At 49.3% G+C, this 25,316-nt stretch overlaps 1 protein-coding gene across 1 annotated transcript in view; it reads left to right on the plus strand.

Annotated features, from left to right (window-relative positions):
• Nucleotides 1-10,547: 10,547 nt before the first annotated feature.
• Nucleotides 10,548-25,316, plus strand: part of ADCY5 (adenylate cyclase 5) — a 207,549-nt gene continuing 192,780 nt past the window's right edge. Inside the window, exon 1 of the mRNA XM_078609148.1 lies at nt 10,548-13,198. Within this exon, the coding sequence (XP_078465274.1) occupies nt 12,212-13,198 (987 nt within the window). The 5' untranslated portion in view covers nt 10,548-12,211. The remainder of the gene's footprint in view (nt 13,199-25,316) is intronic.

Here is a 25,316-nt window from a genome sequence, read left to right on the forward strand (position 1 = left end):
AGGAGCTCGCGAAGAGCAAACATTGGACAAGGCTATACGGGGGAGCTTTGTCTTCGTAGCGGCCATTGGGAGTAGTGGTTGACGCACTGCGATCTGAACCCGGCAACCGGACGGAGGTCGCTGCCTGGCCCACGACTGACATGAAACATATTCTTGGTTCTTTCGGTAAAGTCACGTAGAAGGGAAACAATAAAATAATAAAAATATAAAACAATAAAATTTTCACGACGTTTCGACTGCAACACAAGCAATCATCATCAGGTGTGAAAAACAGCAAGACTGTTTAAAAAAAAGTGGCGGTGTGTGATTGCTTGTGTTGCAGTCGAAACGTCGTGAGAATTGTATTGTTTTATATTTTTTATTATTGTATTGTTTCCCTTCTACGTGACTTTACCGATAGAACCAAGAATATGAATCCCTGCAGTCACGAAAGTTTAAAATCAAAACATGTTCTTAAGTTTGACTCGGCCTTCAACGAGTGCCTGCTCCAGTGTGAAAACATCATCACTGGGCAGACAATGGCAAGCCGGGAATGGTGACCGCACCACCCATCTCCCTCGTGAGCAGTGCTCTCCTTGAATAGGTGCTCGCTAACAGCACTTGCCCCGACAGTCTGCTAAAGGCTACACGGGGGTTCTTTGTATTGGTCCGAACACCTTTGTGCTGGAAATTGCACGTGTTGCCATGACGATGGCTGTAACGTTAAATCGGGCTATTGGTGTCGCCTTTGTTGCCAATGATACCACTTCCAAAAGCTTAGGTGGGGTATGGGGGTTGACCACTTGAAAGGAAATCGCAGATTTTGACACGAATCATGGCGGTCCATCAAAAGTGAACATTTTCACCAGCCATGCTCTATCCACTGCTGTAAAGAACGCCTCCGCGTGTCGCCATCCTTTACGTTCCTATGATGCAGGAAGCCATGTGTGGTTCTGCCGTGGATATCCGTTCAGCGGTGTTAATTGGCACCTTTGGCTGCCACTGTCGTTAGGCGCGACTACGACTCATCATCATCATCTCTTCGAGCGACTTCCGTTTGTTCTCCCCACGTGTCCCACTCCCGTCTCATTGTCATTCCAAGCGTGCACCGCTCTTTCCGTGCTACATTGCGCATTGCTCAACATTCTTTGTCGGTGCATGTTCACGTTTCCGATTCGTGTCCGAGCAGGTAATAGGCACGTATTGAAAGCTTCCATCTTTAGGCACGTATGTTGCTTTTCGTTCAGTACAGTTTTCGCGGCTTTTGTTTTACTCTTCTTAGTTTGGGCCCAATGTCTTGAGCCTAATTTGGCAGTCTTTCGTAAACCCGCTAATTTCCCTAAATTAATTCCCATGTACTGAATTTGTATGGTCAAAGACGTACAAAATTCCAAGGATGACTCCCTCAAACAAGGACCATCCTCGGAAAGCCATGATAAAGGTGGCAACCCTCGGCACTTAAACTATAAAACTACACAGTATATATATATATTTTTTATTTTACCAGGTGAAGCCCACTGAGTTATATAGCTCTTTTTCAGAAGCGACCTGGCCACAACCGATAGCTCGGCGAAGTGGCTTATGTGGAAATGTATTGCAGCCAAATACTGTAAACGCACGTTTCTAAATGTGGAGGGAAAAAACCCGGAGGACCCAGAGGAAAAGCCACACAACCACGGGGAGAGAAACACACAAATTCCAAATATACAGCAGGCGTCAGTGTCGGAATCAAACTCCCCACTGTATACCAGACGGGGGGGTTAACATCTCACCACCATGGCGCCCCCTTAATCGGGTTCCTCCTGTATACATAAATATTCTGATTTTGATAGAAGTGACTGAAGTTAAAGTGCCCGCCAAATTTAATCTTCCAAATGCTCCCAAAAGTCTGTTTAGGATATACGGGGGATCGTTTTTTTTGCCAAAGTTTTTTGAAAGTCATTCGGCCCTTGGCAAGCAAAGAGTTTCCCTCTACCCGTGCTGTGTACGCACAAGTTTGAGACCGTATGGTTGACAACCCCAGGATTATTCGATAAACCTTGGTCCGGTTTTTCCCAAGCAGTTTCTAAGACATCACACGCACGCCCTCTTGAGTGACCTGTTAGGTATTGCATGCGTTCCCGACATACATTTTCCGTGGCTTCATTTTAACGTGTTTATTATGCGCTTATCATGCACGCACCCACCCAGCATGTGTACGTTTTGCAACAACTGTACCGTAAATGGCCGAGGAGTCGCATGGGTCGGAAAAATCGGAAGTATATTTTTGAAAACTCGCGTATCACTGAGCAAAGGCCCCAAGACGCCAAGCGGCAAGAAACAAACGGCAATTGAACAAGTGGCGGATCTAAGAAGGGGGGAAGAGGATGACCAACCTCCCCTTGGGATCCATAAAATTTGTATTTTACAAAGAAAGCAAAATACCTGAGAAAATACATTTCACTTTTTTTTTAATTGCTATTAATTTAGGGTCCTATTTAAAAATCTTGAAGCGCCAAGACTGCCACCCCACCTTGCCCCGCCGTGGAAAGTTTAAGAAAAAAAAAATCTGCCTCTGCTTTTAAAAGCGTCACAGATTAAGAGCTCCTACCGTCTCTTAAATTCCAGGAGATGAGACGGCGGGCGAGGGATTCCAATGTCTAAAAGACATCGCAACGAAGAGCGCGTTGTCCTGCCCGCATGGCCGTTGAACAACAACGAAGCAATCCAGTCCGGGAGATCGAATCCCCCACCACGCGGCACTGGTGAAGGAATCAACGAATGCAATTTCGCAGAAACAGCGGTCACCGTGGTGGTAGCCATAGAAGAGTGACAAGGAGGCGACCGGTCACCAGTTGGGCGAGCTACTTGATTGCTTCTGGATCGTCAATCAATCTGACCGAATGTTATCACGTGCAGTGAAGTAATAACTGAGTACAGTATCCCAACCGAGGTGTGATAACAGGATTGCACTTTCGGCAGAATGTGTGTGTTGTAGAGTCGAAATCTTTGTTCGGAGTTAAAGGCAGATGATTTGACACGGAAAAAATTAACCCCTACAAACAAAGTTTTTCACTATAAATCCTTTATATGCGTGTTCAATGGGCCACAACCCAGCCCACATTGGTCTTTGAAACGGGCGGCTAGAGTCCTCTCGTCCTCTGGCTTGAGATGGCTGCCACCTATGGGTCAGATGATTGTCTGCCACCATTAAGCCATTGGTAATTAAATATTAAATATTTTTTTCCCTAAACAGTGTAAAATTTTGTAAAAAAAAAATTCACGAAAATTAATTGTCACGCACAACGAGTCTGTGTGCAAAATATCAGTTCGATTGGATCACGGGAAGTGGGTTCAAAAACGACCGAAATATTTGCACGGTCGCAAGCAAGCAAGCACACAAGCACGCAAGCAAGCAAGCAAGCGAACTTAATATAAAGGATTTAAAAAGAAAACTATGCTTCTTCGATGAATCAATGGAATTAAAACTAAAACTTTTTTATATTTTGCCAGATAAGGCCCACTGTAGCTGTTTTTCAGGAGCGACCTGGCCACAAATGATAGCTCAACGAAGTGGCTTATCACGTGGAAATTTACAGCAGATAAATACTCTAAACGCACGTTGTTGTTTCTAAATGTGGTGGGGAAACTCCGGAGGACCAGGAAAAAAATCCACGCGACCACGGGGAGAAAGACCACGCAAACTACAAATATACAGCAGGCGTCAGGGTCGGGATCGAACCCACGAACCTCCTGTATACCGGACGAGGTAGTTAACATCTTGCCACCGCGGCGACCTTTGCGGAGTGCAACCCACTGCATTTCACGTTGATCGAGCTATGTGGCCCAAATAACGTTGTGGTTGCAATGGGAGAACCGGGGTGACTTATTGTGATCGACCGCAGGCCCGTACCAGAAGCCAGCTTTTCCACCGTTGTGTATTGTTTTGTAATTTTATCGTTGAGTCTGCCCACAAAACACATTGTACTCATTTATAATTAAAGGGCTCGGTCTCATCATTGGCACACAAAGGCTCATGGATACAAGACGGGCTGTAATATTAATGATTTTTCTAACCCTCGGGGGAAGAAAATTGATATATTTTTTTTTGGTACGTGTTTCTGTTTAAAAGCTTCAGTGTCAAGCCTACACTGACCCATTGCACAACATAGATCACTCTGAATAAACAATACGGGGAAATATGCATTTGTATTCGTTATACATTTACGTGAGTGTGAGCCTGTATGAATGTGCATGGATAGTACGGCGACTTTATATGCTATTGCTGACCTGACAGCCTCCCCACGCCGTACTGACCGTGTGTGTTCATAATCAACGTTTTTGGGTTTAGATCGCGTTATTTATAAATGTGTCGTAACCCTCCACCACCCGACACGGCCAATCAGTAAAAAAGTGTCACGTTGACAGAAGACAAATGGTTCACTGCTTTAGCCCACCGGTGTGTTGAAGCGTGAAACCACAACATTTACAATTTGAGTAATTGTTGTGTTTGGCCGTGTCGGGTGGTGGAGGGTTACGACACATTTATAAATAACGCGATCTAAACCCCAAAACGTTGATTATTAATAATATTGGTCGCGAAAGCCCCACACGTGTTAAACTGACCGTGGGTGTTATTTGGCTATATTTCACCACATCGGTCGGGTGCAGGTTGGTGAAGGCAGGGCGGTATAGATGTTAGCGCATAGTGCAATACAACAACGGATTTTTCTTCACTGCCTTCTGCTGACAACAGCAGCCGATAACAGCATCGCCACTCGGGAGACAAAGGAGGCCAGGCGTGGTGCTGGCAAGCCACCCTCTCGTGTGCCGTGCCGGCCTTCATAGGTGCTCGATTACAGCACTTGCCCCGACAATTAAAGCTATAAGGGGTGGTGGGATCTTTGTATGTATGTTGAACTTCTTTCGCACCGTATGTAGCCAACCGTGCTAATCCGAGGTCTTCGTGTTTGAGTTAGTGTCTGAATGGATGGTGATATGTTGAGATGCCACGGGCGATCAGCGAACTGAATAACCCAAACAATAACAGCTAATGCATATTATCAGATTAACGTGATCCATTGTAATTGTTATTGCTACATTAACCCCGCTCTGGTCTTCAGACTTGATCGGCTCACAGCGATGACATCACCTTCCCTCTATTTTAGACCGTAACAGGAATACTTCATCACAATTCTGGCTAATCGCCTGATCAAGCTGGTTGTAACCACCAGGGAAACGTCGTACTCGAATTGTAAATGTCGTGGGTTTACTCTCCAACACACCAGCGTGCTGACGTAGTAACGAATTGGCACGTGTTGTTTACGTGACGATCATTGCTAATTGGCTGTGTCGGGTGGTGGAGGGCTTAACGACACATTTATATTTCGATTTAAAGCTTTCGTGATTGCAGGGATTCATCTTCTTGGTTCTTTCGGTAAAGTCACGTAGAAGGGAAATAATAAAATAAAAAAAATAAAACATCATAAAATAATTATGTTATGTGACTTTACCGAAAGAACCAAGAAGATGGACACATTTATATTTACGCGATCTAACCCAACACAAAAATACTTGATTGTGGGTAATATTGGTCGCTGAAACCGACTACTCCGTGTTAAACTGACTAACCTGTTTGCTGATGCCCAGCGCGCCACCACCGCCTAACCCCTGCACGAAATCCTTTTTCGCGATCAAAGTTCAAAGTTCATTTATCAGGTATAGCCCTGTGAGCCATTCGGCTCTTGAATCGGGTGCAACCGCAACAAGCAAAAAACAAACAAATCAGCCCCCAGGCAATTCAGCAGACACGCCAGCGACGTCCACTGCAACGGACGGTGTCACGTCGCCGTCGTACATATAACCGCACACAGTATATAAACTATAAGATAGCGGTTTCGCAAAGCACGTGTGTCTGTGCCAGCTCGAGGGGCGGGGGGGCGAAGACGCGCATGGTACACGGGGCTCGAGAAGAAACGGGCCATTGTGCTGCAGAATCCCATTGGGCTTGGCGCCGCTGGCTGGCACCCAGTGATGCGAGTGTGCAGCCGGTGGCAGCTGTCCTTCGTCGGCGACGGGAGGCAAAGAAGCGATGCTTTAGCCCGGCGGTTGTGGCAATGCACGTTTTTTTAGTTTTCACTTATTAGGTATGGTCCTGTGAGCCATGAGGCTCTTGACTCGGGTGCAACCGCAACAAACAAAACATGAACAAAGACGGGCTGCATGTAATCCAGCACTGTCCATGGAGGCAATAGCGAGGGTTGGTGGACCACGCGAATGTTGTGAAACGCCCTTCCCGTGGGCGTAGAGGTGCCGAACACCCTGGCTTGCCGTTAGAAGGCGATTCAGAAAATGAATGGGATCGAGTGTTTCTCCCTCGCCCGCGTGGGTGTACCCGGGGCGCTCCGCTTTCCTCCCACATGTAAAACCTCATTAATTTACTGAAACCATCTTGATATATAGAGGACCGCAGAGCTTGGAAAATTGTTGTTGCCCGCTCACCGCGTGGCTGCTTTCCTGCATGCCGGTGGTTCCTCGAAATTCCAAGAGTGAGTGGACACTATGCTGTATCATGCTCACAACAGCGAGTAGTGTCTCTGGTGGATAAATTACAATCGGGTATGAACAATACCGCTTGCACACTTGCTAGTCACCCAAATCTGTTGACCCATAAAACCTGGATCTGTCCTGTGGACCCTTGCTACTAATATCGCAACTCGAATTGCCTTCAAAATGCACCTAGCCTGGCACAAGCGGAATGGCGATGTCAGTGGTAGCTGGTGGCTCTCGCGTTTAGGCGTCAACATCAATAATGGAAAGACAACGGTGTCTGAACTGACCGTGCATAGTGGTGACCCATTCACATCTCTGTATGTTTCACTGTCCACTAATAATACTTTCGTATGCAAATAGAGTGGCATCTTTTACATAGATGTGAATGTTCTTACGTGCTGGTTAACGACGTGCGGAAGGCGAAGAGACTAAAGCACATTTTTGTTTTTGTCGAGGTACAAAAACGGATCACCAACTCGCGCACTGGCCAAACGTGGTGAAGTATGGTCATTTTTACCGTCACGGCCCGCATGGCCGTAGTCGGGGGAGGGAGGGGGGCGTCATCCAACAGTGGAGTGACTCGCGATCAATTCGACTCGGGGAGTGTTTTTGCGAAACGACCGCCAGATGGCGAGCCACGTTCATCTTAAACAATGAGGATAATTACATACGAGAACATTTGCCAATGTTAGACTTCCCCTCCCCACTCCATAATCACAGATCGCCACTGCCCTCGATTGCTATAATAACGTGCCTCTAACGCTGTGTCACGACGAATAGTAAAATCAGTGTGTTTGTTTGTTATTTGAGATATTTACACCTTTTTTTTTGTAAAAAAAAATTGTTTCTGTGAAATCTACGGGGTGATCCGTTTATAGATACCCCACCAAAACAAAAAATGATACATTTTGGAGGAATCTATATTATATTTAAAACGCATCTTACACGACTCCCGCCACCAACTTCAATACAATATTACATGTTTCAGCTAATCCACACACACACACGTCTAAAGACATATCGAGGCTATCGAGGACTGCCTGCTGTCAACTCTCATGGGTTGGCCCAGGAAAGTTTTAATTTGACACATACTCTCTGTAAGCCTCCGATTTTAACTCGAAATATAATTGTTGGCATTTGGGCGCTTAAACTTTACATCCGGGGTGGTCGATTTGTTTCCCTTGCTGTTCTAAGTCACGTGATAAACACACACACGAGCCCCAACTCCTCGGTGAACCGAGTAATTTGCCTTCTGTGGAGCGCATGTGGCTGCACCAAGGCAGCAATTATAATAAATATGCTCAAAATGTCCCCCCCCCCCAATATATTGCTATAAAATAGATTTTTGTTTATATGATCGTGGTTATGGTTGTACTTTATTAATCTCTAATCTCTGCCATCACATACAATGAGACAAGAAAAGGTAAAAACAGAAAAAACAGAGCATTGTAATACAATACACTATTAGACATTATTGTAAAAAAAAGTCCATCCTATGTGTTTGTGATTTTTTTTTATTTTAGGCAGGAAATGGCAGGAAATGAGTTTTCAAATTTAGATTTTTTTTCTGGGGGGGACGCCCAGACCCCCTGGAAGATTTGCCCCCCCCCCCCCCAATGTTGACTCCATGGCTACGGCCTTGGGCTGCACTCATTGCTGTTTGCAGCCCCAGAGCCAGTGGTGGGAATTCCACATTGCCATGGTAGGGGCGCAGGATATCCATGGGTGGGGGCGGGGGATCCTGCAAAGATGATGTTTATAGACCGCGAAGGGGATGACGGGCTGAGGATTTGAACTACACGGGAGGTCCAACAAACGGGCATTATAAATGTTCGTTCATGCCACGGAACATAAATTTGTGTACACAATACAACTTCAGTCACAGCACACACTCACTACGAAGTCCGAGCACAGTGCAGTACTCGTAGGCTCAGCTGTATGCTCAGCAGTTGGAAATAAGTAATAATGTTAGTGTGGAATGTTTAATGTCATTGAATTAGAATATTAGAATGTCATTTGAACGGCATTTTAAAGCTTCAACATATAGTGTTTAGAAGTGTTTAACAATGAAATATGGAGATTGGTGGCGCTGCTACTTTAGTCCATCATCACGTTGTCGGAAGTTACAGTGGACTTACATAGAAACACTTGCCCTCGTCATGCGAATGGGGAATTTCCAACATTGGCTCTGCGCCACCAGCCAATGGGATCGTCGATACTTGGTCCATCGGAGAAGAATTATATTGTTGACTGGTTGCTGAACGGTAAAATAGATTAGGTCCGATCATACTGACAGCAAATCCATTGTTGTACCGTACTTCTATGCTCCCATGTATGTACTCCCCGCCTTTACACCTCTAGCGCTGACCATCGTGGTGAAGTATGGTTTCAGGGGGTGGGGGGGGGGCACATCCAGCAGTGGATTGACACAAGCTTCTGTATAGATGTACTTTGACGAGTAGCGTTTGCAGAATATAAACTGTGGTTGTAGAATGAAATCGCCTGGGCACGGCCATACGAATGTGGAATTGTCACCGTTGGCACAGGAGCCCACAGTCCATTGGGCTACAACAGAAATCTGTAACCACGTCAGGTCGCATAACTTTAATGTGCCCAATTTATGTATACGGCCAAATGAGGGTCGTGACTCAATTCACTGTTACTGGCCACGTCCAGAGATTATAATCACGAAAGTCACGTGGTACCTCAGGTGATACTGACAAAGTGAAATACGTATCCCGTTCATCTCGTCTGGACTCGTGTACTTGTGTCACCTGCGATTATGAGCACAGCCAGACAGATGTTCGCGTGAACATTCAGCGATACTGCGATCAGATCTATTATAATACAGTAACATACGCTACAGTAACAATTAAGGCAATGGTAATGCATTTACATGCATAATACGTGCATTAAATGCTATTCTCAGCACATACTGTTATCACTGCCATTTAACCTTTGAAAGGCGTACAGTACTCATGGTTAAAAAAAAAACAAATTCAATTGCCTGATTGAATACAATAGCTGCGTATGCGTGAAATTGTCAACGATTAATCAAGTAGACCGGATAAAGTATCATGCTAACATTGTACAGTTATCCATTATTAGACTACATAAAATGCATATATCATAATGCTTCATTGGTATTCAACGTTAGACCACTGTATATCAACCACGCAAAGTCGCAAGTTGAATGTGCCGTCCACACTGGACGTATTGAATAGCACATACATTAATTATAGCAACCAGCGGAGGGAGCTTAAGCCGCATTCAATCGTATTCAGTGTCACACTCTTCCACGGGAGGCGAATTACTTGGTTCACCGGTGAAGAAGATACATGTTTGTGTTTAGTGCAACACTTTAAGCCATTTGCAAGTTTGGGGCTAACCAAGCCCTTACGTGTGACAACGATCCAATGTAAGTTTCACGTTTTGTCTTACGGGGCGAGACATTGAGACACGACGTAGTGTCATCATCCATACCACAACCCACTGTTGACTTTCCACAAAGTGGTTACCGATTTACGAATAGATTATTGGTGCATCAAATCATCCAAGATGCACGTGTTTGTGCCGTATTAGTAGCGGGAGCGGTGGCGCAGTGGTAAGCGCGCTGCGCTCCGAACCCGGAGGTGCGAGTTCCGATTCCCGCTCAAGGCAAACACCAGCGATGATTATCTGAACCGGTCCTGGGCATCCCCTTGGTCGACTGCATCAAATGAGTGCCTGGTGCGGTGTGTAATCATCGCCACTCGGGAGACAAAGGCGGCCGGGCGTGGTGCTGACCAACCACCGTGCCGGTCTTTGTAGGTGCTCGCAAACAGCACTTGTTCAGACTACACTGGGGGGGGGGGGTCTTTATATTCGCAGTGTCCATGAGCGGGCAGTGCGCACAGGAGAAGAGAGGCAGGCAGGGAGGAGGGAGGGAGGAGGAGAGCGATGGGGGGAGGAGGAGGAGGTGCGTGTGGCGGGTGATGTGTGATGGAGGCAGGCAGCAAGGAGGAGGAGGAGGGGTGGGTAGGTGGGTGGCTGGCTTGGGCTGCGTGGGGCGGGCGGGTTGAGTGGCCGTGCCACGGACGGCGAGGGATGAGAGATTGTGCTGCGCGTCTGTAGACGGGGTAGACTAAATCGCCTCTTTCTCGTCTTTGTCCTGTGCGATGCTCGGCGGATTCTTCATTTACATAGAATAGGCTTGCGTCTGCCTGCCGTGCGCGCGTGTCTCTCCGTGTGAGTCTCCTTCCTGCGCGTGTGCGTTCTTTTTTAAATCGTCATTGGGAGACCGCATCTATTACAGAGACGCACACAGAGTGAGAGAGAAGAGACGACACGCACACACGGAGAAGAGAGGCAGAGAGAGAGAGGAAACAGGAGAGAGAGAAATAGGGACACGAGTAGAGGGGGAGAGCGGTTAAGGGTGGTGGTGATGATGATGATGGGAGAGACGAGTGTATAGACGAGAGAGCGGCGACGTTGCAACACAGACGCATCGAGACCAGAGCGAGCGGCAGACGCTGTCGCACGTTCGGGCGAGAGACACAGACGCACATGCGCACAGAGAGAGAGAGAGAGGACACGGACACACATAGACGGACAAGACAGAGAAGACAACACGGAGAGAGGAGCGAGAGACATCCTCGGGACGCAACAACGAGCGGAGCGACCAGCCGTCAATCCCCAGCCAGACACGCGGTCAGCGCAGCACCAACGCAGCATCGCTGAGCAACCCCCTGGCGAGACATTCTCTATCCACTGCTGGCGCCCATCCGCAGTGGAGGGGGGGGACACGAGGAGGAGACCAAGCACCGGGAGTCGGACCGAGAGGACGGGGGCCAGCGGACGCGAACGTCGCGGGAGACGATTTGAACGATGAGGTGCCATCCACGGCGATTCTTCCCCCGTGAGTGAATTCAGCGCCCCACCGCTCTGTACATTTAGAGACCGAACACCAGCGAGGGGGCCTCCGGCCGGCCATTCGAGACCCACCCCTCGTCTCACCGAAGGCAGCTCTCGTCGGGTTCGCCCGTTAATTACAGAGAGCGCCGTGGTGATTTTCATTCTCGCTTGTGCCGTCGTTCGCCTCCCACATTGCTCATTTAAATCCCCCACGGCGCCCACAACCTCTACCCACCGCCTCTTCGGCGTGCCACCGGTCGCGTCTTCTCAAGCTCGCTGACATCGCGGCTCGGGCGCGAAGGAGGATGGCGGTGGAGAGGATTTGGCTGAACGTCATCCCGTTGACAGTCATCGAGGAGGGGATGCACCGTCGGCCCTGAGGTCCACATCAACGTTGCTGCGAGGGGGGGGAGGGAGGTGAGGTCCAAGCGATCCGAGGGAGCAATTCGCTCCCGTCTCATCCACTCCAGTCTCAACGCGCGTCCTGTCGATCCGTCCCGTTCAGGATCAGAGGGCGGCACGTACCGGCGAGAAGTCCGGGCTGCGTGCAATTTTTTGTTTTGTTTCAAGGCCGGCGGTGGTCGTGACGAACACCAATCCGCCGGTGGCGCACAGATTCGTTTGAGGCCGCGTCGATTGGTGGTGGTGGTGGGCGAGTGGCGTGAAGTTTGCCTTGGGGGTCGGTGGACAAAGTGGACACGATCGAGGGTGGCTTCCATGGCTTTACGGCCGGTGGCGGTCTGAGGTCCCGGGGGGGTTGTGTGTGTGGGTGGGTGGGGGGGTTTGCGATGCAAGCACGTTCAGCACCATGTCCCGCCCTAACAGTGTGAGTCCTCCGAGCACCGCGCACGCTCCGCACGCAGCCACCTCCTCCTCCACCCCTCGGCCTCCTCCTCAAGAGCAGAGCACCCGACGCGCCTGGCCCGAAGAGGAGAAGAACGGCATCGCCGTCATGGACACCAAGTACAACGGCATCGACCACGCCAGGCTGGAGCACAAGAAGAGCCGCTGGCGACGCGGCGGCGGCGGTGGTGGTGGCACGTCCTCCCATCACCACCACCATCACCACCACAACCAGCAGCAGAGGTCCGTGCGCTCCAAGCCGGCGTGGCAGGACGAGCCGGGCCGCGGGAGGCACGGCGTGCGGCCAAAGTCCGTGGAGCTGGGCCTGGAGGAGCGAGGGGACGATGCTCGTGGCGGCGGCGGCGGCGCCGTGCTGGGTGACATGGACGCCCTCGACGTGGCCTCGTTGGACAACGCGAGGCCCGGGGATGGCACCAGCTGCTGGGCGAGCGTCCTGCAGGTGTTCCGCTCCAAGAAGTTCCAGCCCGAGAAGCTGGAGCGCCTCTACCAAAGGTACTTCTTCCGGCTCAACCAGAGCAGCCTGACCATGCTGATGGGGCTGCTGGTCCTCGTGTGCAGCGTCATGCTCACCTTCCACTGCTTGGCGGGCCAGTACGACCTGGCCTACGTGCTGGTGCTCGCGATCTCGATCGGCGCCTTCCTGCTGCTCATGGTCCTCTGCAACCGGAACGGCTTCCACCAGGACCACATGTGGCTCGTGTGCTACACGGTGATCCTCGCCATCGGAGTCATCGAGGCCATGTCGGTGGTGAGCGTGAGCCCGCGCAGCGCGTCCGACGGCATCTGGTGGACCGTGTTCTTCGTGTACATGATCTACACGCTGCTGCCCGTGCGCATGAGGGCGGCCGTCATTAGCGGCATCGCGCTGTCCACGGCGCACATGGTCATCTCGTGGAAGAAGAACAGCCACGACGTGTACCTGTGGAAGCAGGTGGGTGGTCGACGGTTGGCGGTCACTGATTCATGAAAAAACTAAATATGTTTAAAATCATTAACCAGAAATGTGATTATGAAGGCTCCGTTTCAGAAAAGTGCTGCTTTGGAATACCGCACACAAATGATTTCTTGTTTGCGTCAAACAGGGTCCCCATATTCTATACAGAGCGCTCTTGCCAATAACCATCAAGGTAATCTCCCAGCATTTGATATCTGCAAATGCGGCCCAGAAGCTTGAAACCAGTCCAGAGTTTGCTTGCTGTGTACAAGTGCTACTTGATATATTGGTCTGGAAAGCCAATAGGCTGATGGACTAAAACGGAATGCACTTTTGCTTATATCCACTTTGGAATGTTGGGCCAATTTTGAAAGGTTTTTCTTAAGCCAAACTTCCTCAGCATGCAGGGCCCTCTTTAAAACAATTATGTGGGTTTTAGCAAAGCTTTCCTGCGTAATTGAAAGTATTTTAATATATTTTTTGCTATTGCACGAATGTGTTTTGGTGTGTGCATGTGTGCGTGTGGTTTTTTTCCTCCCCCGACGTTTTAATTGCAAGTCTCAGACCGTTTAAAACGTTTTTGTGCCACTGCGTAGGGAATTGACATCTCACCAGACGCCGCTCGACACACACACACAACACACGCACACCGTCGTCGTCACGTTTGGCGCAATGGCTCGGTAGCGTCATACTACAGTGCAAGATCATCTCTGGATGCGGCTAAGGTCACGCTTTATTTAACAATGTGAACAGGAAAAAAAAACGAAAAAACTTGATACTAATGGATTCCCAGCATGGTTGGCTTGCAGCTGCCAGGCGAGGTGACATTGGCCAAAAAAACGCACATCAATTCGCCGTCATTTATTTATGCAGGTGAGGGGGCGCTGATATTTGAGATTCTTTATCATATATGGGAAGGAGATCCGCTTCCACGAGCGATCGAGGCATTCTTCGCTGGGGGCTTGTTGTTTTGCATGATCCCACGTGCTCTTTATCATCCCGTCAGATTTTGTGTTCGCCGGTTTAATTTCAAAGCACATCACGGGTACAGTTGTGTCACTAATCGTCATCAGCCGTGGTCGATCCACTGCTGCATGAAGGCCTCCCAAAGCCACCGGCCACCTCTCTCAATCTTGCAACGTAACAATCCAACTAGCTCCAAACTTCGTCATTCCATCTCCTCAGTGAATGTACTCTCGCGCGTGTATTGTTTACTATTTTGTCACTTGCAGTGTTATTTTGTGAAGAAATGCACGCCGTCTGCTGTAGGCCATGTGCCACGCTAGTTCATAAGAGTACGCCTCTATGAGCCAGAATGATCACAGCGCAATGTGCAATGAGTTTTAATTTTGAAAACCCTGATTAGTGGAAGCGAATCTCAATTGGGAGGATGAGTTCAAGCCCCGTCGTAGGACGTGGATCAACTCGTCCGCTTGTCTGCCGAGGCCTGTGAATGCAACACCAGTGACGATTATCTGAACCGGGTCCTGGGACTCCCCTAGGCCGACTCAGCCTCAAATGAGAACCTGATGCGATGTGTAAACATCGTGGTGTTGGCCACCCAACCACTCGTTGTGCAGTGCCGGCCTTCATAGGCGTTACAGCACTTGCCCCAACAATGAAGGCTATATGGGGGAATCTCTGTCTTTGTTTATTACAATGAAGTAACACTTTGTGTGACGTTAAAACTTGCTCTATGTGGTGGCTGGCCTATTCCATACGAATGTGGAACTTCCACGAATGTTTTTGTAAAAGATGAGCAACGCACTCATGCTTATTTGAGTTGGAAAACATTAAGATGTTTTTTTAATTCAAATTTTGACTGTCCTACTTTGAAATAATACGTATAGGATCTGAGTGCCTTGCACATCTCTCACCTGGATGTTAAAAATTAAATGCATTGAGGGTGTTTTTTTGTCTTTTAAGATAGAGGCATGCATCCGTAATATACGTTTTTGGGTTAAATCAATATAAATGTGTTGTTAAACCCGCCACCACCCGACAGCCAATTAGTAAGGTTTGTCACGTAAACAACAAAGCATGCCAGTTCGTTACTAGCACAGCACACCGGTGTGTTGGAGAGTAAACGCACAACATTTATAATTCGAGTACGACGTTTCGCCAGTAACTACAACTAGCATCATCAGGCGACATCCAGATTTGTGGAGAAATCCTCCTGTTTCGGTCTTAAATACAGGAATAAATGTGATGTCGTCACTTGTTTACGTGACAAACCTTACCAATTTACCACGTCGGGCGGTGGCAGGTTCAACGACACATTTATATTTACGGGATCCAACCCAAAAACCTTTGATAGATAATATCGGGCGCGAAAACCCGCCACGTGGTAAACAGAAGCATGCATTTTATCCGGAGAGCAGCAGATGCGATGCCAAATTCGAAGCAGCCTGCCACTTAAAACATCTCTCGGCTTTACACATTCGGCAGCTAAATTGCACCGCCAGACATGGATAACCAGTGCTTGAACGAAGTCCACGCAGAACATGTTTGGACACTTTTAGCAGGTAGCTATAATATTTAATGCGTGCACCCACACACGTGTGTGTGCAACAACAACAACAAATCCCGGTCCGATCGGAGGATGTTGTTGATGGCTGTGGTGCATCGCGTGGCCTGAATGTGACAATCGCTTTTTTTGTGGGTCCCCATTTTGTTTTCACAACAACGCCACAGCGTGTAACGCAGCTGGCTCGCTCACTTGCTTCGTGTGTGTCCGTATGTGTACCTTTCTGGAATGCTAGATACATCCCACTGTCTAGCACGGGACCTAGGGCATATTTACACGCGCGCACACACATGAGCGCTTTGCACTTGCATCGGAGCTCTTGAAGTTAGGTGGGACACTTGCATATAAACAGAGACAAAGATCCCCTTAACAGACTGTTGGGGCAAGTGCTGTTAGCGAGCACCTATGAAGGCTGGAACGGCGCAAGAGGGGGTGGGTGGCCAGGCACCCACGCCCGACCGCCTTTGTCTCCCCAGTGGCGATATTTTTACGCACCGCACCGGGTACTCATTTGACGCTGAGTCGACCCTAGGCGAGGCGCAGAACCCCGGTTGAGATAATCGTCACCGGCGTTGGCCGTGAGCGGCAATCGAACTCGGGTCGCCGGGTTCGCGGTGCGCAGCTCCGCCAACGCTCCCCACTGACGCGTGCGGTTCGTGACCACGTGCGTGTCAACAATCACATTCGAATCGGTGCCCTCGAAGCCACGTGGAGCATTTGTTTGGCGACCATCGGGCACGTGTCGAGGTGCAACAGAATCGTTGTGCGCGTGCAGGCAGATAGAGATCGGGGAAACAAGCACAGCTCGAATGCGCACGCGGTTCGGAAACAAATCGGAGCCCCGCATTTTCTGCACGTGAGTGTGCGCATAACGAAGGGACAGCGTTTGGCCATTGAGTTACGTTGCAATATAATGAAAGGGTGCCGGCAATGGCAACTTTCACACACACACACAGATAAGGATCCCCCATATATTTTAACAGACTTTCGGGGCAAATGCTATTAGCAAGCACATACACACACGCCCACACATTCACACACGCGCAGAATACAGAAGTCCCGGCTATGAATTAATGATTACGGTTTTTGCAAATTGGTTGTCCCCTGCAGTTATTTAGTCGCTTTCCGCCGTGTAAATGGCCCAGACTTTGGCCGTGTCAGATTTACCATTAACCGAGCACTGGGCCAGTTGTGTTTGCAGTGTGTGTGAGTGTGTGTGCTCGTCTGTTTGTGGGGAGCGGTGGTCTAGCGGTTAGTGCGCTGCGCTACGAACCTGACGCCCCGGGTTCGATTCCCGCTCACGGCCAACACCCAGTGAGGATTATCTGAACCGGTGCTGGGCCTCGTCTAGGTCGACTCAGCCTCAAATGAGTACCTGGTGCGGTGTGTAGTAAACATCGCCATTAGGGAGACATTAGGCGGCCGGGCGTGGTGTTGGCCACCCACCCCCTCGCGTGCCGTGCCGGCCTTCGTAGGTGCTTGCTAACAGCACTTGTTCCAACAGTCTGTAAAGCCTATACGGGAGGTCTTTGTCTGTATGTGTGCTGGGCTTTCCTCCCTCCCCAACTCAATTGCATTGGTAGCACAGTGGAGAGCACATATGGCGCACCTGCCCATCACATCAGTTAACCCATAACGCCTGGGTCTGTCCTGTGACCCGCCGGTGAGTCTTGACACACTCGCCCTCGAAAGTTCACCCAGCCTGGCACAAGCGCTGTGGCTGTGATGACGTCTCCACAACTCAGTGGCAAATGGTGGCCGTTTGCCGTTGTTGGTGCGAGCGTAGACCCCGCGGGCCTCATGCGGTGGGGGCCTGGTCTCAGTGTCTCTCGCGTGGGGTCACGATTAGCGCACATGCACCGCGTCGAGCTCGCGGCCCACCGAGGTGAAGGAGGGCCGCTCACGTGGCCCACTGAATCGTCTGCGTTGCCCGTCGCTGCCCTACAAGGTCAATCGGGAGATGCCCATCTTTTGCGTGCACAAAGTGTGTGTGTGTGTGCGTCTGCGTTGGGAGGTGGCTCTTAGGCAATGCCACCCCGGGGTCTTGATGTAACATCAGCAATGTCAAACGTGCATCTTGACCTTGCCTGAGAGCCTCCCTTAGGTTGATAAAGTGTGTACAACGTGTGACTCTCCGTGCTCGCCGCTTGGGAGAATGCAGACGGATGGGCGAGCGTGGTGCTGTGCCAGCCTTATTAATAGGTGTTCGTGAACACCGCCAGCTCCCATTCCGTCAGCTTATTCAGGTTAAACGGAGATCACCGAATGTGTTGTGTGTCGGGGAGTGGTGGCATCGTGGTTTGTACACTGCACCACAAACCCGGTGACACGACTTGGATTCTCAGCCTCGGCTAACATCACTGGCCAAGTGGTTTCAAAACCTGCCCTACGTCAACTTAACCTTAAATGAGTACCTGTTGTGGTGTGGTACAATGTGAAAACAGAATGGAGAGACAAAGGCTGCTGGGCATGGCATGGGAAACATCACCGCATGGTGTGTTGTGCCAGTCTTAAAAGCTGCTCACTAACAGCACTTGCCCCGACATTCTGTAAGACTGAATGAGGGATCTGTGTGTGTATGTGTGTGGTAGGGTGAAGAGTAGCAGTGGTGCAACGTTTAGCTTACCACATACAGTACCTGGGTTGAAATCCTGGATGTGATTTTTTTTTATCTGAGACTTGCTTTCGATCTTATTGGCCTTAAATGATCACGTGGTGTGAGGTGTGGACATCAGCAGGTCTGTGTTTCCACGTGAAATGAAATATATATTTATTATATTCCATTAGCCTATTGGCTTTCCAGAGTAATATTATCCCAGCAAGGTTACGCTCAAACAATCATACTCTGGTCCGGTGTCAACCTTCATATGGATATCACCGATCTAACAAGGGGGTCTATTTATTTACCTTTTTACCGGGAATTCTCAACAAGATCGCGTAACCAGCGTCCGCACGTGTTCACACCGTCTCCACCACACAGCCTGGCAACGTTGTCGTGTGCCGTGCGATCCTGAATTTAATAGGCGCTCGCTAACAGCGCTTGCGCCCGGCGGTATGTCATTCGTCTGTGATAGGGGGTATTAATGTGTGTGCTTCGGGGGAACGGTGTTTATTGTTATAAAGGGTCCCTTTAGTAGCGTGGGTTTATCGATCGATGCGCGCAATCCTTGCGGACTCTGGCATTCGACATTTGGCCGCAAGTGACAAAGCGGCTATGAGAGTCGTTAGCTTTAAGAGTGGCCCTTGCAATGTGAGGTGGTTCATATGATGACGAGTCTCATGCCCGTGTCTTTTCTTGCGCAGAAGTATCCTCCTGCTTTGGATGTTTGGCCGAATCTTTTTTGTTGGAGGTTTCACTGCCGAGCGCGACGCTCAAATCTCGTGCGGAAGAATGTTGAATTAAAAAAACATCTTAATGTTTTCCAAAACCCATTCAGAATGATGGAGACATCTTAAAGATTTTTTGTAGTCCGTGAAAGCTGCTGAATATATGGTCAATTGTATATTAATCCTCATCATCGACCGCCATGATCTATTCACTCCTGGACTAGGGCCTCCCCCGTGGCCCAATCTGACATGGGGTTCTTTGACCACACTTCACCATGCTGGATAGTGTGGTGAAGTAAAGGCAGGGAGTATAGATGCGGTCAGCGTAGAAGTACAGTATAATAAAGGATTTTACTTTACTAGCTCGCTGCTTTCCCACCACGTAGTTTCACAGCCTATAACACCTGGTATGCGTGGTGACCATTCATCCAAGCACTATCCAGGATCAAAGCCTGCTTAGTTTCCACGGTCAGAAGAGATCTGGTGCATTTGTGGGGTTTTTTGCTGTTGTAAAACTGGATATCCTTTGTACTGATATTTTGGTGCAACACATCTTGTAGAATCCCTCAAAAGATCTGATGTCGCTCCGGGTCTCATTGAAACTTTCTTACGAGACACACGCTCTCTTGCTGTGCTGCCTTTTATGGAGGGATTTAGATCCCTTATTCTTGAGTTCAACTCCCTGATCCCCATTGTCAGTGGCAACCCGGTTGTACCCCGGACATTGCCACGGCTATGTCGGCTTAGCCCAGGGGATGGGCAAACCTGCGGCTCATCGAGGACTGCGTCGTGATGTTATTCGCACGCATTGCGGCTCTTGAAATATTGACGGGTTTTTTTTACCGGATAAAAAAAAAATGGCTCTTCGACCCCTTGTTTAGCCCGAAGATAGCGCCTCGTGTCGTGTCGGTGGCACGCGCTGCCAACGTCAAAGGCAGCTAAGCAAGCACGTGCGAGGACTCCTCCCTCTCCCCTCCCCCTATCCCCCACCACCGCTCACGTGGGCTTCCTTAAGAGGTGCTCGCTAACAGCACCAGGCCTAAACCTGGCCAGCCCGTTGCACTGCATGCAAGGTGCAATGTCAGTAAAAAAACACATGTGTGATGATGGCTCAAGCACCCCCATTAAACTGTTGGTGAGTAGGTGCTGTTGGAGAGCACCTATTAAGAACCGCACCTCCGGTTAGCGAGGTTGGCTCCCGTACGGTGCGAAAGAAGCTCAACATACACACACGTACGGGAACGCTTGCAAACAAAAGATTGGCCCATTGTATTGTGGGCGTTTTGTTTGAATGCCAACGGTCCATTCGTGGGCAGAGGGGCGCATTGGACGAAGCCAGCGACGCGCAATGCTGCACGCGCCCGCACGCGCGCGACGTCCGAATGTGAAGAAAGCCACGCGCGTTATAAGAGTTGCACTTTAAGCATTCATCAGTGAACACGATCCGCGCGTTGCACGTGTGGGCTGCGGCGGCGGGGATGATGGTGAGAATGGGGGGCCAGAGAAGGGATATGGGGTGGGGGGGGGTATGGGTGGTAGGGGAAGATACCGTAATGGGGTTTTTGTCGACGAGGTTTTTGCTGACCACTGCCACGGCGCTGCGGAATCTACTCGGGGTCATCAGGTCGTCATCAAATCTCCCAACGAGGACTCGGAAACCCCCCTCCACCACCACCACCACGCACACCACTAACCTCCGCAACCTTGACGGAAGTAATAGGTGCAGTGTTTTGAGAACACTGCATTTTACACTGAATTGTTAATGTGCTGTGAAGAAGGGCCGTTGTTAGAAACGTCGCCTATTATATGTTTTGTTTTCCCCTTTTAAGGCCACAGTTGTTGTTGTTGTTGACGAATGTTTTGAGTTTTCTCATGCCAAAGGTATTTTTTGGGTTAGATCGCGTAAATATAAATATAAATGTGTCGTTAAACCCGCTGCTTCCCGACACAGCCAATTAGCGAGGTTTGTCACGTAAACGAAACGTGTCAAATAGGAGAGTAAACCTACAACATTTACAATTCGAGTACCGTGACGTGTCGCTGGGTGATTACAAGAACCTGCCACGTCAGGCGACTAGCCTATCAGGTGCGAGTACCTGGTGGGGTGGGGGGGGGGTGATGTAGTGATTTCAGTTTCAATGTGTTGATTGTTATTTGTGCTCGTGCACCACTAACACCGCAGCAAGGGTTAGCATCACCACCAAATAGCCGCGGCTTAGTTGGGAATGTGAGCGAACGGCTGCTGTTGCTAAGACGCCGATGGTCGCGAGTGTTATGATTTTTACCGAAGCGCAATGCAAACGCAAATTTGTTTTGCTTTGTTTGGGATAGACACTCGGTCGGTCGATGTAGTATTTCGCCAATGAAATACAGCACCGTAGATTTGCCGAGATTGATCCAAAAAAAACCCATCACATTTCCATGTACCTACCCTACATTTAATATGTATTATAGAAATAGATGTACGGTATTGTATGCTGTCATATTTTTCACAAGTGTATACCGTAATGTGGACTGCGTATATATCACACGGACGGCGTGTTATTTACGCATACAGTACAGGAATGCAGTCCATATATTAGTTTGCAATTCTGAACAGAGTATAATAGGGACCGAATTGCAGTACAGAATTAGCGCAGTGTATACTGCAATAGGAAAAAGACAACTAATATATCTGCTTGGAATCTAGAGGGTGGGGGGGGGGGGGGTGCCCCGGAGTTTGGGGGGCTCGGAGCGATTGTGGCCTCTTTATGCCACGGTGGTGAGATGTTAACTCCCTCTCCTGGCATGCAGGAGGTCATGGGTTCAATCCTGACCCTGACGCCCATATATTTGTAGTTTGCATGTCTCTCTCCCCGTGATTGCATAGATTTTTATCTCGTGTCACTGGTTTTCCCCTCCGCAACATGCGTTGAGACTATTTGGCTGCTATATATTTCCACACGATAAGCCACTTTGTTGAGCTATCATTTGTGGCCGGGTCGCTTTGGAAAAAGAGCTGTATAGCTCAAGTGGGCCTTACCTGGTAAAATAAAAACATAGTTTAGTTTATACAATACACAACAAAAGAGACGTTGCAGTGATACACACACACACACACAAGACAACGATCCCCCGTATAGCCTTAACAGACTATTTGGGCAACACCTTACGAAGGCTGGCATGGTACACGAGGGGGTGGGGGGCCATCACCATGCCTGACCACCTTTGGAGAGGCCAGGACCAGTTCAGATAATCAACACTGATTGTTTGCCATGGTTGTGAAACGAATTCAGGTCGCCGGGTTTGAAGCGCAGTGCGCTAACCACGTCGCCACCACTCGTCCATCCCACGCAGACTGGCATACAAATGCATAAAGGCGAAAGTGCGGTGTCTGTGTGAGATGCTTTGTGCTAAACCTTTCTAAGGGCAGCATCTGTCCTTGTCAGGCAATGTTCATGCATTGGGGCCCACTCTTCTGTGAGCTGGATTACGGGCGGGCAAGTCCATATCTATTATTTTATACAGACACCACCGCGGTCACGTGACATTGCAACTGCTAAACCTCTCGTGTTTCAGGCCGCGCTCTGTGTATCGCAAGTGTCGGCGTGTTTACGTTCTGCCACGTGTGCTCGCGATAGTGCGCGGCACTCGCGAACCAAGCGACTCTTGAGACGGGGTTGGTGGATTCTGCGGCCGTCTGGAACGCCCTCCCGATATAAGGAAGCCAATGGAGCTATGCATTTTGAAAATTTGATTGAAAACTCATTTCTTTAGAACTGCTTGTTGTGTTTAGTTTGTTGTCCTTCGCCGGCACCTCCGATTAGCACGGTTGGCTATGTACGGTGCGAAAGAAGTTCAACATGCATGCATACATTGTTCTGGGATAGGTACCCTTGTGTAAAATGCTTATTGAGGTGGCACCTCCAAAAAGGCAGTAAGTACGTTTCAGAATTACAGGCCTGGGTACTCTCCAGGCACTTGAGTTTCTCTCAGCGTTATTATTCGTCTGAGGTCTATACAAAGAGCGCCAATTCTGAAGACAAGTCGACGGTGGTTGTCCTATGGAGAGACTGGTCCACACCATATGAATGTGGAATTTACACTACAGGCTCATGGGGGCGCACTGCAGAGATGACTATCGCCCCGTTAAGTGGCGTAGCATGGTTTGCGTGTGGGCCCTGATGCAAGGAATGAAATGTGACCGCCCTACCACCATGGTCCAAATTCCCACCATCCACTCTCCCTCCCTACTTCCCCCCACCCACCTCTTAACCCGTGATCCGGCCTGGGTAGCCTTGGGATGCGATTCCTGCCTGCACACTCGTTAAGTACGCCGCTGGTAGCAACATGTTCATAGAAGAGACATCTCGAAGTTGGATCTGTTTGAGATATTTACGGAAAGATGCGTGGAGCGGCAACTGCTGTTTACCACTTTTCTCGGGGAAAATGTTTCACATGAAGTGCTTTTTTTGGCTAACTCATCTTTCACCAGATTTTTTAAAGGGAAAAACCCCACAACTCCCAATTTGGACACGTTCATGTGATGCCATTCATCAACATTTAGTCAGGGGACAATGCGGTAATGCTGCTGAAACTAAGAGAAGAAAAACAAGCTTTATTTATAAACTGCCCAGAGCACACTCAGAGCAGAAGTTTTGTTCCTCAGGGAATGTGAGCGGCCGCAAAGTTCAAATCACGATTGGGGGAGGGACCAACTCAGCCCATAATTCCCGTGGGGAGGGTGGGGTCACAACAATTAGTACCTAAATGTGGGAAGTCAATAGTGGTTGTTCTACAAACTGGAAGGTTTTGAGTTAAAATCCCGTTTGGGGGTCGACTCAGCTCTTTGCGCCTGTGGGGGGGGGGGGGTCACTAAAATGAGTACTGTTTTTGTGGGAAGCGAACATTGTTCACCCCATGGCGAGACTGGGTTCCGGTTTGGTAATGTGGAGCTTACACTACGGGCTGCCATTGATGCCAAGTGCCACCCATGACTTATGTGAGCAGTGGCGCACTTTTCATTCTGATGGTGGCGTCAAGCACCGAACCTTCGAACTGGGGCAGTGGTGGTGCTGGCCCATTCATTGGCGGTGCCCCGAGTAGAGGTCAATTTTGAAGTTCCCAACTTTCAGTTCATCAACTCCTCCTCGTGAGATGTATCTAAGAGGTATTGACGAGAGGTGTGGAGATGTGGCGAGGTGAGAGAAATGCGGACAAAAGGATGGAGGCGTAGCGAAATGAGAGAAGAGAGATGAGACAAATGTAGGAAAGTGAAAAAAGATGTCGACACGAGACAGACGCTGCCACGTGGGAGCGATTACTATTAAAACAATGAGTTCACAGAAGTGAACTTTTTTACATTTATTCAGATCTTGATTTGAGCTCGTACTTGGACTGCTTGGGCCGCTAAGGTTTTACGGTCGGGCACTTGGCTCGCGTACGCCAAGTGCCCACCTTGACTCCGGGTCAAGGGCAGGTGAGTGGCGATCCATCGGTCTCCTCTCAATGTGTGGTGGAAACCGGAGTTGCACTCGACCGAGTGCAGATAATAATGATAATGTATGCGTCCAGAAAAAGAGTTCTAAAAAGCCACTCGCGCGCACATACGCGCAGACAAACAGACGCAACCTATTTGTCACGGGACAATAAAGCCAATAAAGCCCTCATTGGCGTACCTATTTTAGCTCTCCTCTTAAGGCGCACGATGCAAAATAAAGAGCTAATGCATAACAACACTCGTGGCATTGTGACCTTGGCACGAAAGACCTGCATGCGACGTAAATTCTGCGTAAACCTTGCCACGCCTCGAACGGCGTGAGAGAAGTCTGTCCCGTCGCTCCGGCAAACCTCACAAAAATGGGGGTTGGGTACCGTGCTGGCAGTAGTGAAGGGGAGATGTCTCCCGCCGCCCCCTCACCCTGCCTCTGTCCACCCAGCAGCGTGAGCGGCACACGCGCAGTGAGTTGATCAGCATTGTTCAAAGATCTATGCACGATGACAGTTTTGCTTTACGACTTTTAAGCGACATCGGGGATTTTGGTTACAGTGAAGACAACATTCAAGTCGTCGCAATGTGGTGCGGTTGGTCATGTCAATTGGCAGCCCTGAAGCCAGCGGTCAAAATTCCACATTGCCTCTGGCAAGAGCAATCCCTAAAAAAAAACCATGGTAAATAATTCGAATTAAATAACGTTCAAGGCAACGGACGTGCCCTTGTCAGTCAGGGATTCTTATTTACGAACTCGCGCATTTAATACCATACTTCACCACCACGCTGGC

Source organism: Lampetra planeri, chromosome 31, assembly GCF_965212315.1.
Source record: "Lampetra planeri chromosome 31, kcLamPlan1.2.h2, whole genome shotgun sequence".
NCBI classification, from domain to species: domain Eukaryota; kingdom Metazoa; phylum Chordata; class Hyperoartia; order Petromyzontiformes; family Petromyzontidae; genus Lampetra; species Lampetra planeri.